Source organism: Taudactylus pleione, unplaced genomic scaffold (assembly GCF_031769625.1).
Source record: "Taudactylus pleione unplaced genomic scaffold, aTauple2 ptg000064l, whole genome shotgun sequence".
Classification (NCBI taxonomy): domain Eukaryota; kingdom Metazoa; phylum Chordata; class Amphibia; order Anura; family Myobatrachidae; genus Taudactylus; species Taudactylus pleione.
The window spans coordinates 1,312,650-1,338,401 of record NW_028284466.1 but is presented as its reverse complement, the minus strand read 5'-3'; the positions used below and the strand labels follow the sequence as shown (position 1 = coordinate 1,338,401).

General features: G+C 43.2%; 1 protein-coding gene across 1 annotated transcript in view; it reads left to right on the top strand.

The window, feature by feature from the left end:
• The first annotated feature begins 2,839 nt into the window (after window positions 1-2,839).
• HS6ST2 (heparan sulfate 6-O-sulfotransferase 2) overlaps window positions 2,840-25,752 on the top strand; it is a 370,567-nt gene continuing 347,654 nt past the window's right edge. Inside the window, exon 1 of the mRNA XM_088465820.1 lies at window positions 2,840-3,566. Coding sequence (XP_088321946.1) covers window positions 3,058-3,566 — 509 coding nt within the window. The 5' untranslated portion in view covers window positions 2,840-3,057. The remainder of the gene's footprint in view (window positions 3,567-25,752) is intronic.

Genomic DNA, 25,752 nt, shown 5'->3' with positions numbered 1-25,752 from the left:
ATCTGTGCAGAGGTGGAGGTGTGCTGGAATGCTGCTAGCATCCTCACGCACCTTTATGAGAAGATTTATTGACTGGGATGTCAAATATCTCCCACAGACAGGTGTTGACATTTATATAATCGTGTATTCTTAATTATACAAATTGCAATGTATACACTCACAAACACACACACTCTCATACTCACCCTGCTGCAGAACACCGGGCTCCCGATGTTGGACTAATGCTTAATTAGTCCTCAGGGGGTGGGGGTGCTGCCGGGGTCCCAGAGCAAGTCCCGCTGATATTTCCTAAAATTAACGATTTCAGGAAAAATCAGACTTTCTCCAGAGGTGCGAGAAAAAAGACTTGGTGCTTTCTATAGAAATCACCGTGTCTCATGTTCAGTCCTCTAATTGAATAACAAAACCCCGCAGCTGGGGAAAAACCCTCCGTGGCAGCGTTTTTACATTTCCCATCAGCAATTGGATTCCCTCTTTGGTAGAGGAGTGAGAGTGACAACTATTTCAGTCATAAAGAAGTGAATTATTCAATTAAGTTATCCAGATTACTTCATTTTGGGCTGTTGTGTGCAAGGGGATGTAGTTAATAGACCGACGGACTAAATGCCGCTGGTCTATATCCCGACACCGGAAGACTGGCAAGGGACAGAAGATAGGCGTTGAAATACCGATGCCTATCTTCATCCCGACGACGGAGTGCCAAAGGACACTGGACTGATCGAGGTGAGTCCGGCCATCCCTAGCATTTAGCCTTGGGGGCTGGGGGGGGGTAAGGTTTAGGCAACCCGGGGGGACTTAGGCTTAGGTGCCCCGACCCCGGGGAGGGTTAGAGTTAGGCTAGGGGAAGGGGGGTTAGGCACCGCTGGGGCGAGGTTAGGGTAGGCACCCCCCGGGAGGGTTAGGTTTAGGGTGTGGGGGGGGGTTAGGTTTAGGCACACCCGGGGTGACTTAGGGTTAGGCACCATTCCCGGGTTTAGGGTTAGGTACCCCTGAGGGAGGGTTAGGTGGGGGGGAGGGGAGGGTTAGGTGACTTACCTGCCGCTGGCAGGATTTCCTCCTGTCGGGCTGACGCTGTCGGCTAAACAGTCGCCTGCATTTCAATGTGCAAGTAAGGTGCAGGCACAAGTCATAGCCTTATTGGTGAACAATGAAAGTATCCAACTCATATCTCTTTTGAAGAAAAATCTGAAAATTGTGTCTAGAAAGGTAACCTCCATTGAGTTTGGAGTCTTCTGTAAAGGGGTCCCAGAGGATTTTGTCATGTCAACAATTTAAAGGAACATTTACCAACTAAACTTATCTATGATGAAATCTGCAGAGTAACCTGTTCACCTATTGCTGCAGCCACGCAGAAGGTGCCACCAAGCAGATAACATGAGCGTGAGGTGCATCAGTATTCATTAGTGCACATTGCTTGGCTTATGAAAATCTCATGTTCTCATTGCTACAATTACACAAGCACAGAACAATCATGCTGAGGGCAGCATAGGAATAGGGGCTCTCCTACGCCAAGAGAAGGAAGAATTGCATTTATATAACAGACAAGCTCAATTGAACCAGGAATCACAAAATATTTCCTTACTAGATTCGTGCAGTTGGGTTTTACTGAAAAACTAACATACATTAGGGGTTCTGAGTCAAATCGAGTTCCAGCTCAGATCACTTTTTGGGGTTATGAGTAGAACCAAGTCCCGGTTTGAATCTGCTGTATGTTCGGAACTAGGCTTTAAAAACCGAATCTCAGTTTTGCATGCCATGTAAACAGGTCTAAATTACATGACTTTAGCTTTTTTTATCAATTTTAAAGAAATCCAAAACCAAATCCGAACCAAAACACTTGAGAGTGGTATTGCTGAAACCAAAACCATAACATTTGTGGCTGGTTTTGCCAAAACCATAACCAAAACATGGGGGTCCGCCGCGCTCATCTCTTATCGTTATATAATATTTCTCTAACACATTATCATAACAATAAGACAGAGCCTATTAACTGGCTGACATGACGGCTTTAGTATGTTTTGTCGACATTCAAAATGTTGACAGTCATACTATAGACTACATTTTGTCGAGACGTACCATGTCAACTTGCAACATGTCAACTTCGACAAACAGTCGACATGTTCGCAATGTTAACACCGATTTTAATCCTAACATTTGTATTGTCGATATTATGACTATGTAGATGTATCCTATGTCGGCATTTTAAATGCATCAACATGGTACAGGTGTCAACAGGTAGAATGTTGTAATTTTAGCATTGTCGACATGGTAACATTATGACTATATTGTCATTGTCGACTTTGTGACTGTTTATCAAACTTGACTACCCTAACACAAGGGCTGAAATCCTGATATATAAGATTCAGCAATTTCACAGATAACCAAGTGATTGCAAAGTACTGTAGTTATGAGAACTAATTATAACAAGTGCCGAATTGTTAACCCTCCATTATCCCTTATATTCAACTTTTGTGTTAGTATCTCAATATATGGCATCATTGGGTGGCATAAAATAGGCATTTATCTGAATGTCAAAGAGAAAAGCATCCAGCTTTTCTCTTTGACAGAAATAATTTATTTGCAAGGGTGTTTTCCTAGATTCCCACTACAAAAAGCTATATATATATATAAATAAAAAAAAAAGAAACACAGGCTGCTGATGTGAAATGCACGTTCTCCAGCTGCCAGCAGCTTTCTCCTGTGCAGACAGTGGGCTGGCACTCCATTTACTAGGAGGCTGAGCACTGAGGCTGAGGAGTGGCTGCCAGATACTGGAGGAATGAGAGGAGGGGAGTGTACTGAGTGTATGGAGGAGTTGTGACTGAGATAGGGGTGTGCACATTGCTGCTGCTGCTGCCTCAGTCTCCAGCCGTGTGTGCATTATTGTAGAAGGGACTTAACGCCTGGGCTGCTGCTGCTGCTGAGAAGAAAGGGAAACATGTCCCAGTCTGGGCTTATTGTTATGGAGCCGTGATGCAGACCCCTCTTGCACCTTCTCAGCCCCCATGTAACCCAGCTTGGTCGTAATGCTCTTAGATCTCCGCTGGCACCAAGAACATGGATGACAAGTCCAACAAGCTGCTGCTGGCCCTGGTGATAGTCTTTCTTTTCGCAGTGATCGTCCTGCAGTATGTGTGCCCGGGCACGGAGTGCCAGCAGCTGAGGCTGCAAGCTTTCAGCTCATCTTTGGTGGACCCCTACTGGGCAGAAGATGACAGCCCCAGCAAATTCCTCCCCAGGTTCAATTTCACTGTGGATGACTTGCTGAGGAAGGTGGACTTCAACATCAACGGGGACGACCTGATTGTCTTCCTGCACATCCAGAAGACCGGGGGCACCACGTTTGGCCGCCACCTGGTCAGGAACATCCGCCTGGAGCAGCCCTGCGAGTGCAAGGCCGGCCAGAAGAAGTGCACCTGCCACAGACCGGGCAAGAAGGAGACCTGGCTCTTCTCCAGGTTCTCTACTGGATGGAGCTGTGGGCTGCACGCAGACTGGACGGAGCTGACCAACTGTGTCCCAGCTGTGGTGGACAACAAGAAAGAGATCAAGCTGAGACCCCTGAGGTGAGTGTGTGACCCCTCTCCTCTGACCCCATGTCACCCCTGGGGGGCTCACCCCATTGCCAGGAGCACAAAGGATATCACTGCCCAATAGAGCAGCTGGGGAGGTCGCCCAGGGGCACACACACACACACTGGCTGGCCACCTAACATACAGGTACATCACCAGTGTGGCATAAGAAGAACTGGGGGTCCTGCATAACATAATGAAAACTGGGGGTTCTGTGTATGGTATAATGTGAACTGAGGGTTCTGCTGGCATATGAACTGGTGCTATATATATACATAATACATTTTTAAAACATCGCCATCATATCTAATTTACTATTTTATTTGTAGGGCCCCCCACAATTTAGTTGCCCTGGGGCCCTCACACACATTAATTGGACCCTGAAGGGGGTCCAGTCCCTCTTTGTAGTATTAATATAAATATGTAAAATAAATGAGGCTGCAGCAAATCCATGTGAATGTGAAAGTTTGCATTATATAGCAGGTATCACAGCTATATAAAATGCTGAGAAAAAAGGATTTCTCACTTGGCTTGTTTCGGAGCAAAGCATGTTATTAACCCACAGTGCTGCCAGACTACTGTCATTTTGTGATCAAATAAAGTTCTCATTGGTATTTGGTAAAATATAACGCAATATCAGGCATAAGAAGAATAATGTATGTATACTGCTATGTGGGAAATGTGTTATTTGTATTAGTATTTTTGTTATTTTATGCACCACAAACATTTTAGGCAGAATTGTAAATATTATGTAGCAGTGTACATATTACACATTGGTATGGTAGACCAATATGATTTTACAATCTTGTGGGTTGTGCTTACGAAAACAAGAGGGGTACAAAATAAAATAATAAAAAAAAGTTTCTATAAAGTCTCATACATACATTTGCATTATATTGTTACATTTGCAGATAAATTAATACAAAAGAACAATCTTTTTCAGCAAATTCCCTGCATGATGATGCCAACCCTTTTGGATACAGAGGCATCTAGTTAAATAAAGCTGGCACCCAGATTATAAAAGCATTGTTACTGTCTTGTGCCCCATTATGTATTATCCATATAATTAGTCCAAATGCATTCACTATGGCTGCTAAGAACCTTAATCTGTTCTGGCCAAAAATATTTGACCATAGTCATATACGGCGGAATTCTATATTACTGTCCTAGTTTTTGATAAATTCTGAATTCCACCTCCAATATATAATATATAATAATATAGTACTCTTTTCCTACCATGCTAATTATATTTAGTCCTGCACATCAGGGACTACAAGGGTTAAAACTCAACTTTAATTACATCTTGTTCATTTATCAGTCCATGCATCCCCTACTTTTATTATCCCATCATTTATAATCCATAATTTTTTTTATGTAGGAAAATTCCAGATTTTCATTTGGTGTTACAGAGAAAAAATGAAGGTGCAGCAATTTCTTAATCTTAATGTGCTTTTACAAAATAATGAAGTAACCTTAACAGTAGTTTGTGTATTATTATATGATTTTAAGGTGTACTAATTAACACCAATTATAATAAACATTTCATCTCCCGCCATAAATGTATAGTAGTTTGTGTATTATTATATGATCTTAAGGTGCGCTAATTAACACCAATGATAATAAACATTTCATCTCCCGCCATAAATGTATTGGTCTGTGCGCTGAATATTAAATTTGACTGGAACGTGCTTTGCAGACTAAGGACACTTTGGCTGCCAGGAGTCTGTGCAGAGGTGGAGGTGTGCTGGAATGCTGCTAGCATCCTCACGCACCTTTATAGAAGATTTATTGACTGGGATGTCACTGTTTAAAATATCTCCCACAGACAGGTGTTGACACTTATATCATCGTTTATTCTTATTATACAAATTACAGTATGCAGCACTGTATTCTTCGTATGCATAGTAAACATCTACTATGAGGGGTAAAATCATCAGCATTAGTAAAAATTTTGTGAAGTTCTTATCTACATAAATTGTCCTATAATTGGATATCAAATATAATATAGCTTACTTGCTCCTGCTTTTGTGACATTCGTCTAGCTTCAGGTACTGAAATTAATTTGGATTTCTGAAAGGAGATTACTCAGAAATCCTTGGCAGAGTAAATAATCAGTCAACTGCTATTGTGATAAATGAATAATGATAGAGGTGTGGTGTAGGCATGCAATTTTGATGGGTCTATTTACTAAGCCTTGGAAGGAGAAAAAGTACCGGCCAATCAGTTCCTAACTGTCATGTCACAGGCTATGTTTGAAAAATGATAGTTAGGAGCTGATTGGTTGGTACTTTATCTCCGCCCACTTTATCTCCATCCACGGCTTAGTAAATAGACCCCTTAGTTTTAGGAATCATTTTGTATATTTTTTACCAAAAATTGTACACTTCATCAGTAGCACGCCTTTACGCTACAATTAAGAGCACAAAATGACATTGAACGATGCAAATATATGAATGTATCGGCAGTTTATTATCTCAGTCATGCAAAATACCCATTTGGTATTATTATTATATACATTTATATATGTAGTATATTAACAAATATTGTTATTGCAGAACTCATGAATGACTTGGCTTACTTTGTTATAGGAAAAAAAAAAGGATTCTGCATTTGCATATAGATTTGATGCTTAAGTAATCGCTCTTTGTTTATGTTTAATTTAGCAGCGCTAGTAAGAATGTAACACAAGTGGTGATAATATATACTGTACATATAAACTGTGGAACACATCTGTATGCTGCAGTAACATACTAACTTGTTTACTATACAAATGTATGAAGGTACTTTTAACATCTTTATGATTTAAGTAGGTATGTCTGAGATATATATGTACATACACTATTTACAGTAGCCATAAATTGTGCATTGAATGCGTCCAAAATGTAATGAAGCAAATACAATAGGACTGTGTTTAGCTATCCTACTGTACGTCAATCCAATTCTACTTGCTTCAATAGACTGCTCACATTGAATGTACATCTTTGCGTTTAGAAATACACACTTGATGTATGCATTATATAAGTAAGAATGTAATGCCAGTAAGTACAGTAAACAAGACACAATGGCATGCAGTGATATTAAATAAATGCATGATGTCAGATCTGCAGAGTTTAACTGAATTCAGGCATAAGAGATGTCCAAACATATTAGATACTTAAATAGGCCATAGTCCATTCTGTATACGTTAACGGCTAACTTCCTCTGCATTGTTTTAATTATGATGCATTACATATCTGTCTCATGGTTAGGTTTTTAATTATTATTTGTTTTAAATCTCATTAGTGATGGCTAGAAGATTAATTTATTTTTTAAATTACTGTTAGAAAATAGGAAACGTCATGATGTTCAAAAGGGTGGTACATTACCCTTTATCTCTGTAATAATTTAAAATAATACCTTTAATAAAGGAAAGAAATATCAATCATTAATAGTAAAGTAGTGTATCAGCAGGTATTTTATACAAACGTTGCAAGGTATAACAAACACATCTGACAATAAAGCAGGAAGCACCTGGGGGCCGCAGGTGAGCTCAAAGGGGGGAATTTGTTTGTTTACTCGCTCCCGGTCTAAAGTGTTGAGAGCTATTGAATTGCGAGTGCTTTGGGCGCCTATTATTTCTGCTCGCACCTTCCTGAGGTTGCGAGCTGAAATCCACCCAAACTCGAGCTTTTGGGCACACAAAATCATCACACCCAGCGTTTGCTTGGGTTTAGCTGCTTTACGCGGATACTCCGTGTGCATTTGGGCACTACATGTGCGATAAGTGATGGGCGCTCAAAGCAAAACAACTGAATTCGCCTGTCGAGTGCCCATTACTTACAAGTGCCCAAAACAATTGTATTTCCTCCAGAATGCCAAATGTGGCCCTAGGGGTTCCCTGTTACCATCACTTTGCACAGGTATATTGTTCTAAGAGTTCTACAGCCAAATACACAATTTGTACAATTTTAATTTTAAACACAGTTTTTAAGGTGTTTACATTTATAATTATCGTTGTGAATTTAGGTAATTGCAAGTAATGAGAACCCTTGATGTTAGATTGCGATAATAAATGTGTCGATCAACTGATACCTAATTTGCATTATGCTAGATATTTGTAGAATTATATTGGTAAGGACAAACCCTGACAATTATTATTTTTTTTGCATTTTATTTGCACAGTCGGGTAGTATATAGACTAGTATATTGTATCAAAGTATAACTTTGTAGGTCTTCCTGTAGTTTTCAAACTTGCATTGATTGCATCACTGACCGCAGGATTGTACTGTAGTGTACTCTTTGCTTGCTTGGATGAACACATTTCCAATGTCATTATCTCTCCTGGAAGAGATTCAATTCACTCTTTAAAAGCTCCCCCCCCCAAAAAAAAAACCCAACAACATTCTATTGGCGCTCAAAAAGTACCTTTTAGGTTTCCTTTAGATTATTAGAAGTCTGTGTTTCTCTCGACAGCATCTGATCTGGACAGGTGTTGGTTGTAAATGCCCCCCCCCCAAAAAAAAACTCTTCAGTAATTTTAAAGGTAATGAAAATATGAGACAATCTTATGTATATATAATTAATACAGGGAGGCCACACTAAACACTGAGGATGTGTGATGTTGCGCTATGTAAATCAACGCTATGCAGTGTCATTACTGACGTGCATCTTAATGAACAATCTGCCTGTACGTCAGTAGTGCAGTAATTTTATAAAGGTGTCAACATCAATTTGATGGCGAGCATGCTATGTAGTAAGAGCAAGTGAACGTTTACACACATGCAATGGAGGCAAAACATAAAGTGAACATAAAGCCTTCTCATTGGATGAGAATTACGAACGCTCATGTGAACTGAACCAATCAAAACTATGCAAGATAGTGTTAGGCAGGGTCTTCCTGTACACTGTGTAGTTCAACTATAAGAGCAGAACTATATAAGCGCCCTTTTCTCTCCATTACAGATTTGTGTCATGTTGGGCAATATTATTATTATTAATATTATTATTATTATTATATTATCATGTGTATATTTGCTTCTAGTAACATATCAAAACTTTCACTGAAGTCCAAGTTACATAGTTGTTATACAGCACAAAGTTCTGTCCATACAAAACACTTTGCACCTGGGTTGGTATTTTGGTCCAATGGACACAATTAATTAGTAACGATATGTTGCCCGTTTATGCTGGGCATACACAGCCAGATAAAATGTCTGTCAGACCGACAGACATTTTATCTGGCCGGCTGCCAGCCGCAGATGTCGCCGGCATACACTGTGAGAGAAATCTCACAGTGTATCAGCCCGACATCCGCGCTCCGCCCCCAGGGGAGGAGACATTTCCCTGTTCCTTCCGTAGGAGATGTCTGTCTGTCGGCTGTCTGTCGGCCGCGCTGGGCATACACTGCCCGATGCGGCCGACAGTTACCGGGTAAATATCGCATCGGACGGGCATGCTGGACAATCCTGCATGCCCGACCGAGCAATATTTAACCCTCGGTCGCCCGCACACAGGCTACAATTATCGAGGCGACCCGCCGATATCAGGCAGATCGCCCCGATAATTGTAGCGTGTATGGCCAGCATTAGTTATGTTGTAAGACGCATGCTGAAAAAAATCCTGTCTACATTATGTGAGTTTTACTACTAATGATATAAGTATATTAATATCCTTTAGGCCTATACCTGTCATTGCTGGTATACTGTATCAAGGGTGAGTAAGGTTAAACAGACTGCCATAGGGCTTGTATCAGTTTCGCTTTATGTTTAATAAAAATAAAATGTAGCGACCAAATTCCTTGTTAATAGTTTTTGGTCAAAGGTGCACTAGCAGAGACTCCTCTGGTTCTGTAATATAGAACCTGCTAATTAATTTTGTTTACCATTTTAAAATAGAGAAGGGAGGTGATGGGTGTGAGCTGGATGACCAATCACAAGCTGCAGTCACTTGATTGCGGCTTATGATTGGTCCTCCCTCCAGACGATATAGATCTTGCCCGGTTAGAACCTCGAGACATGCAAATAATCTTTTCCCGCAGGCAATTATGCAGTTAAATCATTGATTAATAATTGCTTGTTAAGGTAGTTTTATATGTCTTTTTATTGTATTCTATCTCTTTTAGTACTTGGTCAGTGGTTCTGGAGTCAAATCCATGTATATGTGTAGTGTTCACTCTAGCTCCGGCGGCAGGCAGGGTGCCGGAGCTAGAGAGGGCAACTTTGTGCGCGCGCGAAAAGGGGGCGTGGTCATAAAAGGGGGCGTGTCTATAAGACGCGTCCCCTTTTTCATCATACTTGGGGGCATGCCCGGCACTTACGGACATGCCGGGCAGCCCCCAAATGCTGCAGACAGGGAGAACAGATGCCGGGCGCATGCGCCCGGCGTCTATTCTCCGGCGGTGACCGGGTCACTGCACATTTCTCCACCCGCGTCCCGCGGGTGAAGACTGCACCCACAGCCTGTGAGGGCAGGGTGCTTTTTGCCCTCCTTCTGGAGGGCAGGGTGCTTTTTGCCCTCCTTCTGGAGGGCAGGGTGCCGCACCCTGCTAAAACAGCCTAGTGGGAACGCTATATGTGTTATACTTAGCGAAATAAAGTCTGATTCTGAGCAATAACCTGGATTTGCCCGGGCTGCGGGAAGAAGTGGAGGAACCCTGGGAAAAATGGTGGCATGGCGGGGTTCCAGCTATGGTATTAAGAAGCTTTAGTGATCCTACAGCTTTAATGGCTATAAATATTGGTACCCGTGACTTACTGGTGAGTGGGCAGCAGCATCTCTCTTGTCAAGTCATGATGTACACATTCGGTGTTAAAAATTCTCCTAGGGAATTGCAGTAACTGGGGCATTATCCACAATTGGGTGCTAGGATTTGATTGACCGACACGTATTGCGGATTGTGCAGTTTCATATTAATAAATGAAATGTTTTGTATTTTTACTTAAATAAAATATGCTAATCCTAATTTACGATCAAATAACAGGATATGTGAGCTACTGTAATGTGGAGTATCACACCACTGGCCATTTATATGAATCTCAGCCAGATGCTGAGGTCAGTCCCTGGCAGTACTTAAGCCATGGGCTCCCAGTTAAAATGTATTTATTTTTTACTTTTTTTATTATATAGTGTCCACTGAGCCACATATTATCTCAAACCACTTGAGTTACAAATACCTACCAACTGTCCTGATTTAAGACTGACAGTCCAGACTGTCAGACTTTTGTCCCATCTGCTGAGACTGTTGTAAGTGTGACCTGCTCACTGCCATTGCACAGTGATGGTGATTGGTGTTGAGCGCACCTTCCACTGGTGCTCACGGCTGTTGCCTGTTTAAGGGGAGAGAGGTTAAAGGTTTCTTAGTGCCTCGTAAGTTCCCGCTCCCAGGGGATGTTAGCACCCCCATTATTTCTCAGCCAGACCCCCATTATGATGCAGTCATGTCCCAATATGGACTGAGGCCCTGATTCAGAGCCGGGCATCAGGGCCGTCCCTCTGAATTTAAGAGCGGCCTCCTGGCCGATCACATAGCTGTGGGTGACCACCCACAGCTATAGCGAGCGGCCAAAATGATGGTCATGATGGTCAAGACCATCGCGATCATCGGGCTTGCGGTGAGACCCTTGCGGTAGGGTCTTGTTGCCGCAAGCCCTGGAGTTCTTTTGGCTCTATCAGAGCCAAAAGCACTCCCACTGACATCACTAGTGATGTCAGTGGGGCCGGCCCCTGATGGTAGGTGTTCCCATGGGAACGCCTCCGTCTGGGCAGCCACGGCCTCGGCACGTCCACCAAAGGGGGCGTGCTGTCAATCACCATCGACCGCATGCCCCCTTTGTAGCGAGACCCGGAGCGACGGCTTGGCCGTCGCTATCCGGGTCTCGCGCATGCGCACGACGGCGCACTGGGCTAACATCGACCCGCTTGCGAGCGCTCAGCGCTCGCGAGCGGATCTGAATCAGGCCCTGTGTCCCGATTCCAAAGATCCAAATAATGGTGGGTATAAAGCTGTAATTTATATAACGCTTGTCTGTTTTTTTTGTGCTAAACAGTAAGGACAGTTCCCAAAGTTTACTGGAATGTACATTGACTCTTCACACCAAGGAGCGCATTCAGACCCGCTCGCTAGATGCATTCGCTCGCTCCCAATGTATGCAAATCTAACGCACGCCCAGCAAGGCAGGCGATCGTACACCAAGGGGTTAGCACGCCCACTATGTCTTGGCGTGCGATTACTTTGTGTATGCAGACTCCCACTAGCCATTCATAGGGTGCCCACTTACGCACGTCATCTCCTGGAAGTGCATGAAAACATTGGTACATCGATAACCATCGGATGTGCTCGCAGCGCTTGAGGTTGACTATACCTTGCTGCAAGCACTGCGATCACTTCAGTGTGAAATACAACCAGGTGACGTGTACAATGACGCTGCCTGTTAATTATGCACGCCTATAAAACGGCGTTGAAACACTCAGGCACGCCTGCATTCGTACCTCCACTCCCCCGTATCTAGTGGCTAGCCCCTATTACCACCCACAAACGTCCTCTCCTGTCACTCATTCAACTGGGCTGTCTATGCTGGGCGAGCGAGTGCTTCCCGGTCTTTCGCAGTGGTTCGCGCACTCGCATTGCGATACATACGCATGCGCAGATTGCAAATATAGGCCAGCTACGAGCGATCGCATGCTAGCGAACGGGTCTGAATCAGGCGCCAAGTTCATTTTGTTTTGTCATGCTCATACTTGTACCACTGAGTTCGAGTGGGAAAGTCTCTGCCCTCTTCCAGCATGGAACACAGGCTACTGCCCAGAACACTTCTATTATAATCTGCCAGTCAGCTTTGTGTGGTTGGACTCCAGAATACGGAGAGTTTAATACTTGTCACATAACCCCTTAATTACTCCGACACCCTACCTGCTACCTAATTCATACTCTCTTTTAGTGACTGAGCAGCATGTATTATGCTTTTCTTTATCCAGTTCACTTCAGGCCAGCCAATTCCTGGGCCCGTCTTGCTAATTTTTCAGAGAACTTAGTTGTCTTAACATTGGCAGTGTAATGTGTATGTTTTTATATGTAATTAAGTAGCTTAATTTTACTGCACTTAGCACAGACTTTCCAAGAGAATCAGTCCTTTGCATTAACTGCAGTACGTGACTCGCATACTCTGCAGGCCTCTCAGAATGACACTGTGGCCTAATTACACAAACATCACCGGTGAAAGAAATGGGACTGCTATAGAGAGACACCAGGTGATGCATGGAAAATAGTGACCATTATTCCTTAGGGTGCCTTCTACCTGTCATTATGTGTGTTCTGGGGGCTGCATACGTAAGCAGAGCATTGCTAGATGGCTCTAGGGCTTTGAATTATTAGCGTTTTAAGCTACAGCAAAATAGGGATAATTTATTTGTTTTTCATGAATCCGCCTGCTATATTGGATGATACAATCTCATTATTATTATTATTAATATTATTATTATTATTATTCCCCTTGCATGCACATTGCTAATGTTTACATTACCACAGCTGATATTTCAGCTCCCATGATGCACTGCAAGCAATAGATGAAGTTTGTCTAGATGGCACCTTTTGACTTCAAAGAAATTTTATGGATGGATAAATGTAAAGCCGTAATGAGTCTGTTTTAAAAATTTGTGCATTGACATACGCAGTAACATAAATAAAAACACCTTTGTTCTGTAGTTTTGTGTAGCACAAATCCTCCCTGACCCGGCAAAACAATGTCAGCTGTTTACGTTTCTGTGATGACATCCATCTCCTGTCTATTCTAGTAAATAATAGAAGTAATGGGGCTTGGGTCACTACATTTTGAAATGTAAGAAGAAAAAAAATAAACATTTTGTTTAGTCAATTTACAAGCCCATATCTTTTTTTCTTTCAGCTCTTAGAACTAGAACAGGTTGATTGCTGTGACGCATTGAACATCCACTAAGCTAAAATACAAGTTACTTTAGATAAAAGAGCTATTAATAACATTCACAAATGTGCCTGTACGCATTTCGGGAGCGTATTAGGTCTGTAGGTATTTGAGACAGACGTGATTGTGGGGGAATGGTTTTTTTTTTTGCGCACGGCATCCATTCAGTACCGCAAGAGAGCTGGGGGCAGCCCAGCTACTGCCATACGGGCAATCCCCCAAATAACGTCATTTAGGGGGTATGGCCTATGGTGATTAGGCCATGCCTCCATTTTCGGTCACGTGCAAGGGGCGACGATTACCCGTCCTGCATGGGGCGCGGCTCTCCCTGGAGCCAGCCCTGCAAGAGCATCATAAATTTTGCTTTTAGGCAATGCAACCTATTACTGCTGTATTGAAAACATTTACATTGATAATATGTTACGTTACTCTTAGTTGTTTTGTGGGAATCTGATAATGAAGAATATATAATAATCTCTTCACCCTGATTTATCAGTTTCTATGGGGGCCAAGCTCCAGAATGCAAAGCATTCTCTAGATGACGTTACTCTATAGCAGCCTATGGACTATTCATTTGCAATTTTTTCAGAGACGTAGCCTTTCATTCGCCCCCCCCAGTGACACATGCGACAGCCGACAGGCGAACATGTGCAGTGTGCGCCAGGCACTCGAACCAGGATGCATGGTATAGTGTTACGGGGTGTAGTAGGTATTACCGCCAGACGCATGCAGTTCAAATCATGACAACGACATCCCGGCAAGGGTGAAAATCCCGATCGTCCCTAAGGTAAGTATCGCTAACCTAATTCTACCTCCTAATCCTAACCCTCCCTTAGGGGTTCCTAACCCTAACCTCCCCCCAAGTGCCTAACCCTAATCCCCCCTCCTTGTGCCTAAACCTAACCCCCCCTTCCCCGCCGCAGAAACCTGAGTACCCCGGGGTGGTGCCTAACCTACCGCCGCGGGTGCCTAACCCTTCCCCTAGCCTAACCCTAACCTCCCGAGGGGGTGCCTAACCCTAAGTCCCCCCCCGGGAGCCCTAAACCTAACCCTCCCCCCCCCACGGCTGTCCGCGCCCGGCATCACTTCGATCGGGATGCCGGGCGTCGGTCTTCCGGCGTCTGGTTAATGACAGGCGTCTAGATTTAGACGCCTGTCATTAGTACCACGCCGGGATTAGAATGTCTGGAAGCCGGCGGTCGGGATTTAGACAAACTACATCCCGTGTTACGCTGTCATACTGCTTCCAGCTTTTCGGCAGGACAGGCTCTTATCGGAGCCCATCTCCTGGCAAGAGATTGATTATAAAATTGCAATAAAACATTAATTTTCACTTTGCGAATTTACTAAAAAAATATTTATCACATTCGCATTAAAAAATGCGTATTGTGATAAATATTCCACTTAAACAGGACATTATAACTAAATTTGAAAATGTTTTTAGAATTTGTGACAAGTTATGAGCATTACAATTGTGATCTAATATTTACCCATGTCATTATAATTATATGCTAAGATGATATGCTTTATAAACTCTTCTTCACAAGTGAATGCTGGAATGCACCACAATCAGATACACTTACACACTGAATAATTTGCTGTCTGTACAGAGCTTTTAGTCACTAACTAAATATTTCCCTCCATAGTGACTATGTTATGCCTTTAAGCTATGAGAAGGTTCTATCCAACAGGCAAGAGGTATGGTAACTTTTTGTGCTGAGATTAGTTACAGGGTTCTATACTTTTTCATTCTGCAGAAAATAGTAGTTCTAGTTACAATATTGTATAAGGTTTTTTTTTGTTTGGTCTATTTGCTATCATACTGTACTGTAGATTCAGTCTTGGTTATAATTAAGGTGAATTGTGTTTGAACTTCTTTTTTTACACATATATTAGCAGAGCAAACCTTGCCAAGCGACTGACAGATGCACTATTCATAGTTACTGATTTGTAATGCAAAGCTACTACAATCATTTTCAATGATTCATTTTAAAATTGTGGACACTGTTCCTTATAAAGTCTTTGGAGATATAAATATGCAAGGAAATATCGTTCTCTGTGTAAAATGATGTATTTTGCAGAACATTTTTACTGTAAATTTAAAACAAGCTTGGTTAGAAATGTAAGTCATACTGTATATTCCAATTAACCTGTCAGTCCTTATTTTGTATTAGGTGTGTGCACCCTCGTGTGAATGTAAATAGTCAATTTATTGTCCTATCCATGTATCATGATATAGTTTAAACATGCAATAAATCACATTCAAACTCCTGTATTGCAGACTTATTATAGAACCTTATTTAAAAATGCTTTATAAAATGATGTTACGTGCTATAACCCATAGTAACCAAATTATGCAATCAATAAGTTGTGATTGTCATGTACAAGATTATAAATTGTGTAGTATTTACCTACAGATAAGCATGTTTCTCTACTAGCTTAGGGAAAGAGCTATTAACCAGCAAATATTTTTTTTTTACAAAACATAAATGATATTTTTATCAAGAATTAATTAGGTTAATAATATGTATTTAAAACTTACATAACACTATTTTACAAAAAAAAGATATAAAATAAGTATGGGGGTGTCCAGCACCACAGGGGCCCGCCGCTGTCCCTTCCTCCCTCTTACCTGTCAGTAGCAGTAGTATCCTCTGCCTGTGTCCTAGGGAAGAGCGATCACACTGATAGTGCCCCACCCCCACTGTATCTGCCTCTGGCTGAGGGGCTCGCAGCACCCCCTGTTCATTGGTGCTTCACGGCGCTGCAGAAACCTTTTCTTTCTATTTTCCGCTCTAAGGGGTGTGGCCACACCACATGGCAATTAGACCACGTCCCCCTGAAAAAGATACCGAGGACCAGCTCTCTACAGGCCTGTGTACGAGTGTTGAGACACCCACTCTCCTGCTCCATCGCCTGTGCAATTGTCATAGAGATTGTACTCCAACATCGACGCAACATCGGTCGCACATTTGCGGTAGCCTGGGGTCTACTCTAGCTACTCTCCCTAAATCCAACTATACATGGCCTCCGAAGCTGTTATTTTTGCGATTGGGAATGCGGCAGTGTTCCCAGACACGTGGTGACACTCCCATTACACGCCCATGAAAAGGACCATTTTTGCAATCACTTTAGGCCACCTCAGGGCAGAACGGGACTGAGGTGCCCATGAAACCTTTGCTCGTCTGAAAAGGGGGTGTAACCTAATTACCATAAGCCACACCCCCTGAATGACGCTATTTGACACGCCACCAGTTTAATGTCAGACTGGGGGCGAGCGCAGCACTCCTTCAGTAGCTGGGCTGCCCCCAGCCCTCTTCCTGCACTAAATGGATGCACATGTGCGCAGCATCCATTCAGCTTCTCCGGAGCCCGGCACCGCCGCGCAGCTGCGGGCAGGGGGGGTGCCCAACTTCCTGACCACCCGCGGGACACTTCGGCCTGCAGGGTGGAATAGCATTGGTCGAACGTGCCTCGAGCTGGCCCTGGGTCACCTCCCAGTCTCCACCACGAAATGCACAGATATTGCAAACCCCTTCTCAAGTATTAGCAATGCCGCAGGTTACAGTGTCCTATGCATTGTAGTGCCGCATGCATAGGACACTGTGGTTCACACATGTGCAGTAAGGAATATCCAGACTTTTCGTACAGGCGCAGTAGTAAAAAAATCACTCAACTGTGGGAATATCGACATTGCGCCAGTCTCTGAATCAGGCCCAATGTTTGCAATTAGTAAAATCCATATCAGGTATTAAAAATGATCATTTATTGTATTGTACCTAGGTAAAATCTATACCTCAGGATGTGATAGAAACACCTGCGCTGAGGGTTCCCGTTCGTCAGATACCTGCTAAGTGCTTCAAAAATAGGCCAGTAGAGTGGCAGGAGTGTATCTCTCTACTCCGGCATTACTTCTAAAGGATATTACCCCAGAAGAATTTGACCCTCATTAATTTAATCGGAATTGTCAAGAATCATGTTCTCCACTGATGTAAATGCCAGCAAAAAGGACTTATTAGTAGATCTGATTGCTGTTTAAATGTGACTAGCAGAGATGCAGTGGCGTGCCTTGGAGAATTGGTCTATTTCTCGTGAGTAGTTCAGTGGCTAATGAATCACTTCAATATACTTTTCTGAAGGAAAGCAGGGCAATTTAAATGTGCAATGCATTGATTTACATCAAATGGATTAGACCTCAGTGTGCAATGCCTTGCATTAATTCACTTTCTGCTGCAACGGTAATAATGAAGATGGCACTTCAGTACAGTGTCCTCTCTCAAATGAACTCTTGTGGATCATTGCAGCATTACAAAAAAATAATAATAATTGGATCTCTTTTATATATACATATATATATATATATATATATATATATATATATATATTAGGGATGTGCAGGCTCGGATAGGTTCGAGTTTGCACGTGGAGTTCGGATTTTTCCCTCCAAAAAAACGGAACTCAGAACGAGGCAAAACGTCATCTTACATGGACGAACATCATCATTCCTGGTCTTTTGTCCAGGAATGATGATGTTCGTCCATGTAAGATGACGTTTTGCCTCGTTCTGAGTTCCGTTTTTTTGGAGGGAAAAATCCGAACTCCACGTGCAAACTCGAACCTATCCGAGCCTGCACATCCCTAATATATATATATATATATATATATATATATATATATATATATATATATATATAAAGATGCTGGAGATCAGGCACTCAAGTACACATTCAACAATTCAGTCCTCTGGTGCCTTAACCAAATAAATGTGAAACAAAGACAACAGATGAAAGGCACTCGGAGAGTTAATAATCCAAACAACTACAGCATAGTAGTCAAAGTTTCGGAGCAACCTCCTTTATCAAGACTATATGAAAAATGAAATTACAGACATACATTAAATAACTTACTTACCACCCTCGTGACATGTGCACACGATTCCAGCTCCTGACAAAGTCAAGCTGACGTCATCAAACACGACTCGCAGGCAGCCGGGGACTCCCTAAGGGGGAGTGGTTAGAAGTGAATGACGTGAGGGTCCATCGCCCGGCTAACCATAATACACAAATCGGCCATGCGTCAAGGCGCATGGCAATATGAGACAGAGGAAGGCAAAGTCAGATGGATACAATAAATGGCCATATCGCTAGAATAGTCGCGACCTAGAAATATATAGGGAATAGGCATGTACATATAATCACACATAATGCAGGAGCGACATGGTAACAAAGAAAACTCAATAGAGCCAACCTATCACAGCCTATAGTACTAGCGCAATAACTGACTACACATCAACAGCGCCGAAAATGTGGATGCAGATTAGTCCAAATGAGACAAGGGCTCATAGAAAGCATGAAAATGAAAGAGTTTCATTTAAGCCCCTCGGGTGTACAGTTTGTAGTCTGTGGATCCAATGAGACTCTTTCTGCAATAGAGTACGATCACGATCACCTCTCCTCTGGTTGGGGGGCACCGAATCGATCATTTTGTACCTGATAGTGGATAAATTATGTTGAAATTCTTTAAAGTGTCGGGGCACTTGAGGAGGAGATCGGGTACTCAGATTACGTAAATTAGAAAGTCAGTGGATTTTTCGTCTTGGGACTCTAACCCCCCGTGGTCTAAACGAGTCCAATCCAATGACTATGTTTTTGAGATAAGTTTTTGTATACTAAAAGTGGGTCATCATATTTGTTTGTCTTTTAATATGTTTTTGTATTGGTATGTCATTATGTATTACGGGCCTTTATTTATAGCATACGTCCTATATTAGTTATGATTATATTTATGTGTACCATTATTTGTGGGTAATACAGTTGGAATTTAAATAATGTTTAATACTGTGTAGCTTATTAGGCATATACAGTGGCACCATGTTCAATGTGTGATGTTTATTAATTTGGTGGTTGCTATGTAAGTCGGTGGCGCTAGTTTTCTGGCGCCTAGCAACGCACCTGGACATAACGTATTGGACGCACTCACTGACCGGATGTGTGTTTGTTGCACATCTAGGATTGGTATCCCGGGGTTGCATAGCAACAAGCCGCGTTGTTAGGCATATTATTCTGGTATGCCCATTAGTGGCACTATGTTGCACGATTACATACCTGGCGGCAGTCACTTTGTAGATTGGCCACGTTGGCTATATGTAAGCCGTCTATACCTGACCAGTGGCTATTTTGGTTCTTAGCAACACGCCGGGATCCTGTGTTTTGGTGTGTCAGGATCGCGTCTGAGACTAGCAGTCTCTGGTTGCATAGCAACCGGCTGTGACGCAGCGTGATGTCAGTTCCATGTGACAGGAAGTGTTTGTCACTTCCGTGATGTGTTACACGTGGAACTGCGCGCGCAGCGGAAGTAGGTATGGTATAAATAGGGGCCTGTATGTTTATTATATGTTATGATGTCACGGGTGATATACGTGTGTTGGTGACACTATTGGCTATTAAGTACAAGTGATGATTTTCTTGACAAAGGTTCTCCGGGATCGAAACGTCGACTAAAGTTATTCACCCATGTGAGATATGGAATAAAAATAATTTGATGGCTATTGGTGAGTGCCCTCTGTTCTTGTTACGTACAGGGCTTCCTTTGGATATATTGGGACTTAAGCTGGCCACACATCTAAAGATTATCTGTCCAACCAGCCAACTAGTTGATTGGTTGGAATGAAAATCTGGTAAGGAATACAATTAGCAATTTGCTCCCAAATGCTGGAAAATGGACCAAAATTATTGTTTGAACAAATTGTTTAGATCAAACATTTAACATACTTGTCTGACCGACCATTTTCATCTGTTTTCTGGCATTTAGGAGCAAATTGCTGATCATCATTTACTCCCATCCGTTACCAGATTTTCATTCCAACCAATCAACAAGTTGGCTGGTTGGATGTAAGTTGGACTAGTGTGTGGCCAGCTTTACAGTTAAGTCTTGGGAGGTAGCACCCCGCTGTTGGAGTTACTGGACGTGAGTGCAGGACCACTGGATTTTTATATATATATATATATATATCAACAAAATCAAATCCATCTTAAGCACCTAATGTTCACATAATAATTGGGAGGCAATCTGGGAAGCTGTACGCAATTATTGCGATGTCCTTCGTGTCTCTCCCTCTAGCTGCATGTAAACTCAGCCATTTATCTTATATTAAGTACCCCAGTATGGCTGTTATCTGCCTTCGTCTTGTCAGTCCTGTTCTATACACTTACAATAATAGAGTGCTCTGTGGATAAGGTTCTAGGCATGATATACCTGGATTATATATTTTGCTGTAAATAGATTTTTTTTTTAAATGCTGAAAAATCTGTTATGCATTTTCCAGTGCTCTTATTATACATATTTATCTATACCCAACTACAGCCCAAAGTTATTATTTTATTGCAATGTGCCGTGCATGCTCCCCTGCAGCTTTTACTAAATACATTGCTGTATTTCTATAGCTTCCTACTGTGAGTTTCATCCGTATGATCTTTATATCTTTATATATAATCGTTTTTTCTCATTGCCCTCGGATACAATTGGGTGCAATGTAAAGGACACATTTGATCTGTGTATCCCGTGGCAGCAAAATAATAAAAGGCAGTGAAGTAAGCCATGTAGTGAATGCTATATAAGGACAGAGGTACATACAGTGGGTGTAGTAGGTATTACCGCTGGACGCATGCGGTTCAAATCCTGACAGCGGCAACCCGACAAGGGTGAAAATCCTGATCGTCCCTAAGGTAAGTATCGCTAACCTAATTCCCCCCCCCCTAACCCTGTCCCTCCCTTAGGGGTGCCTAACCCTAACCTCCCCCCCAAGTGCCTAACCCTAATCCCCCATCTAAGTGCCTAAACCTAACCCCCCCTTCACCGCTGCCTAAACCTGTCCCCCGGGGGGTGCCTAACCCTAACCTCCCCCCGGGGGTGCCTAACCCTAACCCCCCCTTACCCTAGCCTAACCCTAAGTCCCCCCAGGTGCCCTAAACCTAACCCCCCCCCCCCAGCGGCTGTCTGCGCTCGTCGCCCGGCATCACTTCGATCGGGATGCCAGGCGCCGGTCTCCCGGCGTCTGGTTAATGACAGGCGTCAAGTTTTCGACGCCTGTCATTAGTACCACGCCGGGATTAGAAAGTCTGGAGGCCGGCGGTCGGCATTTAGACCGTCGGCTTCCAAACTACATCCCCATACAGTATATGTCATTGTAAAACACCTAATAACTAGTTTATTACAAGGAACTGAATCCCCCTAGTTTACCTTCACTCACTGCACAATTTCTAGGGATTAGCGCCTGCAGGGTACATTTTGGGAAGAGGAATTTCACTGCCCATTTACCCATAAGCATTCTCTCCAACCTTCTCCCCAATAACATGAATGAAGAATACTGGAATATCATACAATCTGTTAGCTATTTGTGTCTACGTATGTATCATTGCTTTGCAGTCAGAATATATAATGTTTCTGTCCAAATTGACTTCAAGGTTTCTTGTCTACAGAATAGAGACTCCGGATTTGAACCTTGTTCTCTGCAGAATATTTGCACTTTAAGGGGTCAATCCAATAAGGTGCGAGGGGTGCGATGTGCCGCTGCAACGGCGTTTAAATGCCAGCAACGGCACCGCATCTCACACCCTTAGCTACCCGACCTGAGCCTTGATTCGCATAACTTTGCTCGGAGCCCTATGGGGCTGTGAGCAATATTAGGCGAATCTGGGCTGCCGTAAAGTGCGGCCACTGCCACAAGGACTCGCACACGCGAGATCATTGCACCAAATAGGATTGACCTCTAAGCCTTATTTGGTGATAAAGGCCCCTCGGAGCGAGCAGTTGGTGAGTTCAAAGGGACAACTGCTCAGTAGGCTGGGCCAAGTTTTTTATTATATATATCCTGTGAAACTCAGACTGTTCTGTGTGCATGAGAGAGTTTGTTATATTGTACTGATACTGGTTTATGGCTAGCTTTATTTTGTGGGTCCACTGTGGTTTCAGTGGCCGGCACCAGCTTTATGATGCAAGTGCTGGATATTTGAATGTGTAGCTTCTGATGGCATCAAAGTTTCACACATGATTACTACTGCTATGTGCTATTATGACCAATATGCCCCATTCTACTACGAGTGAGGAATGCTCTGACTTTGCTTTCATGCTCTCCGAGAGAGCATTAATACTATTGTATATATATGTGTGTGTACATGTGTTAGCGAATATAGATTATAAGCTCCATTTTTCCAATTTAATTATTACTAGTAATGCAACTATAAAGCCTTACAGACAAAGTATATTTCCTCTTTAAATGGGTGCATTTAAATATATTGCCTGAAAAAAAAAATGGTCAGACATTAACTGTGGCACATTCTGTCCATTTTTATGACCAATCACAGAACTCCTTGGACCGAAAAACCATAGTTACAGATGCTGGCTGCCAGGGCACAATATGTTACCAAAGTAAAAAATGGTGTTGCTGCTATGTATTCTCATTTAAGTGTTCTTAATAACTAGTTAGCCTTTGTACCTTTGTTCATTGGATCCATATTTCATTTTGTGCGAAGCATCTGCTCCACATTACTTTACTGATGAACACCTGATCTATTAATATCCTTGCGGGGTGCTATGGTAATGGCCTCATACTGAGAGAGCTATACTAACACTTTGTGTCTGCTACATCATCATAGCGGTGACGTACTTTTCTATAATGCACTTACGCTGAGAGTTTATTTAAATCTGTGCTCAAACTTTCCACCCAGTCATGTAGAAATCAGCACTGTGTTTCCCTTTCTCTCCAGTCTGCTGGAAAAACTTCCTTATTACTTCTTGAGGGATCTGGCGTCAGGGCGGATGTGGAAGTGTCAGTAAATCCCAATTAGCAATTACCCAATCCCATGGGATCCTGCATATTTATATGGGAAGTGCGTCGCTGTGTGCTTCATTTTTAAGGCTGTCTAAATGCTCATTTGCACAGTTGATTTTTAAATATAGTTGTGTGGAAATTAAAAATAAAATAATGACAGTAAAAGGGTCACACTTTTATAAAACGCTACAGCTGATAAACCTAGTTCTGTGGATTTGAGGGTGTCAGTGATTGACAGGTATTTAGCCCAATAGATATAATGCTACTTTAAACAAAAGCTCTATTCAAGTACCTGGTATGTGATAAGTACCACACAGTATCATCACTTAATTTTTACAAAAGCAGGAGAAAATGAACATTTTCACCTACAATTGTAGAAATTAAGGGCCTGATTCAGAGCCGGACGCTCTGACAAGAGCGCTCGCTCTGAATCAGGGCCCTCCTACCTAAAATTGGAGCGGCCTCCTGGCCGCTCGCATAGCTGTGGGTGACCACCCACAGCTTATGCGAGCGGCCAAAAAGATGGTCGCGATGGTCAAGACCATCACGACCATCAGGCTTGCGACAAGACCCTGCGGTAGGGTCTCGCTGCTGCAAGCCCAGGAGTGCTTTTGGCTCTATCAGAGCCAAAAGCACTCCCACTGACATCACTAGTGATGTCAGTGGAGCTGGCCCCAGATGGTAGGCGTCCCCATGGGAACGCCTCCGTCTGGGCAGCAACGCCCCCGGCACGCCCACCAAAGGGGGCGTGCTGTCACTCACCATCGGGTCTTGCGCATGCGCACGACGGAGCTCTCTCCGTCATGCGCATGCGCACTAGGGCACCATCGACCCGCTTTGCGAGTGCTCAGCGCTCGCGAATGGGTCTGAATCAGGCCCTAAGTTATCGGCCATTCATCAATAAGGTGGGCGGAATGGCCCGCTGTCCCCATACACTAGTATCACAGATATCTCCTGCTTACCTTCCTCTCACGGAATGGCCCGCTCTCCCCATACACTAGTATCACAGATATCTCCTGCTTACCTTCCTCTGGCGGAATGGCCCGCTGTCCCCATACACTAGTATCACAGATATCTCCTGCTTACCTTCCTCTGGCGGAATGGCCCGCTGACCCCATACACTAGTATCACAGATATCTCCTGCTTACCTTCCTCTCACGGAATGGCCCGCTGTCCCCATACACTAGTATCACAGATATCTCCTGCTTACCTTCCTCTGGTGGAATGGCCCGCTGTGCCCATACACTAGTATCACAGATATCTCCTGCTTACCTTCCTCTCACGGAATGGCCCGCTCTCCCCATACACTAGTATCACAGATATCTCCTGCTTACCTTCCTCTCACGGAATGGCCCGCTCTCCCCATACACTAGTATCACAGATATCTCCTGCTTACCTTCCTCTCACGGAATGGCCCGCTCTCCCCATACACTAGTATCACAGATATCTCCTGCTTACCTTCCTCTCACGGAATGGCCCGCTGTCACCATACACTAGTATCACAGATATCTCCTACTTACGTTCCTCTTGCGGAATGGCCCGATGTTCCCATACACTAATATCACAGATATCTCCTGCTTACCTTCCTCTCACGGAATGGCCCGCTGTCCCCATAACACTAGTTTCACAGATATCTCTTACTTACCTTCCTCTCACGGAATGGCCCGCTGTCCCCATACACTAGTATCACAGATATCTCCTAATTACCTTCCTCTTGTGGAATTGCCCGCTGTCCCCATACACTAGTATCACAGATATCTCCTACTTACCTTCCTCTGGCAGAATGGCCCGCTGTCCCCATACACTAGTATAACAGATATCTCCTACTTACCTTCCTATTACGGAATGGCCCGCTGTCTCCATACACTAGTATGGGGACCGATTTGACCAAGCTCCAAAAATATTATATTTTCGGAGCTTGAGTGCGGGTGCATTCGCCATCTTCAGATGGCGTTTGTTCCCGCTTTGGCTTCGCAACCCGCTCCTTCCCTATGGGAAGGAGTCCCAGGTTGCAAAGACTCCACTAGCAGGGAGTAGTGAAAAGATTCACTGCTCCAAAAGAAGCAGTGATGCTCGCTCGCGGGGACAGATGATTTCACATCAGCTGTCTCCGCGCCGGAGCAATGATCAATTGCTCCGGCGTCCTCAGCAAGTTGGATTATTAATTATCGGGCCCTGATAATTAACATCATGAATATACCCCATTGTGATGATTAAACTGTTAAGGTGGAGATGTATCAAACCTTGGAGAGAGATAAATTACCAACCAATCAGCTTGTGCCTGCCATTTTACAGGCTGTATTTGAAAAATGACAGAAGCTGATAGGTTGGTATTTTATCTATCTCCATTTTATCTCTCTCCAAGGTTTGAAACATATCCCCCTAAGGGTGGGTTACTGGTGTTCCATATTCATAACACAAAGTTCAAAATGTTTAT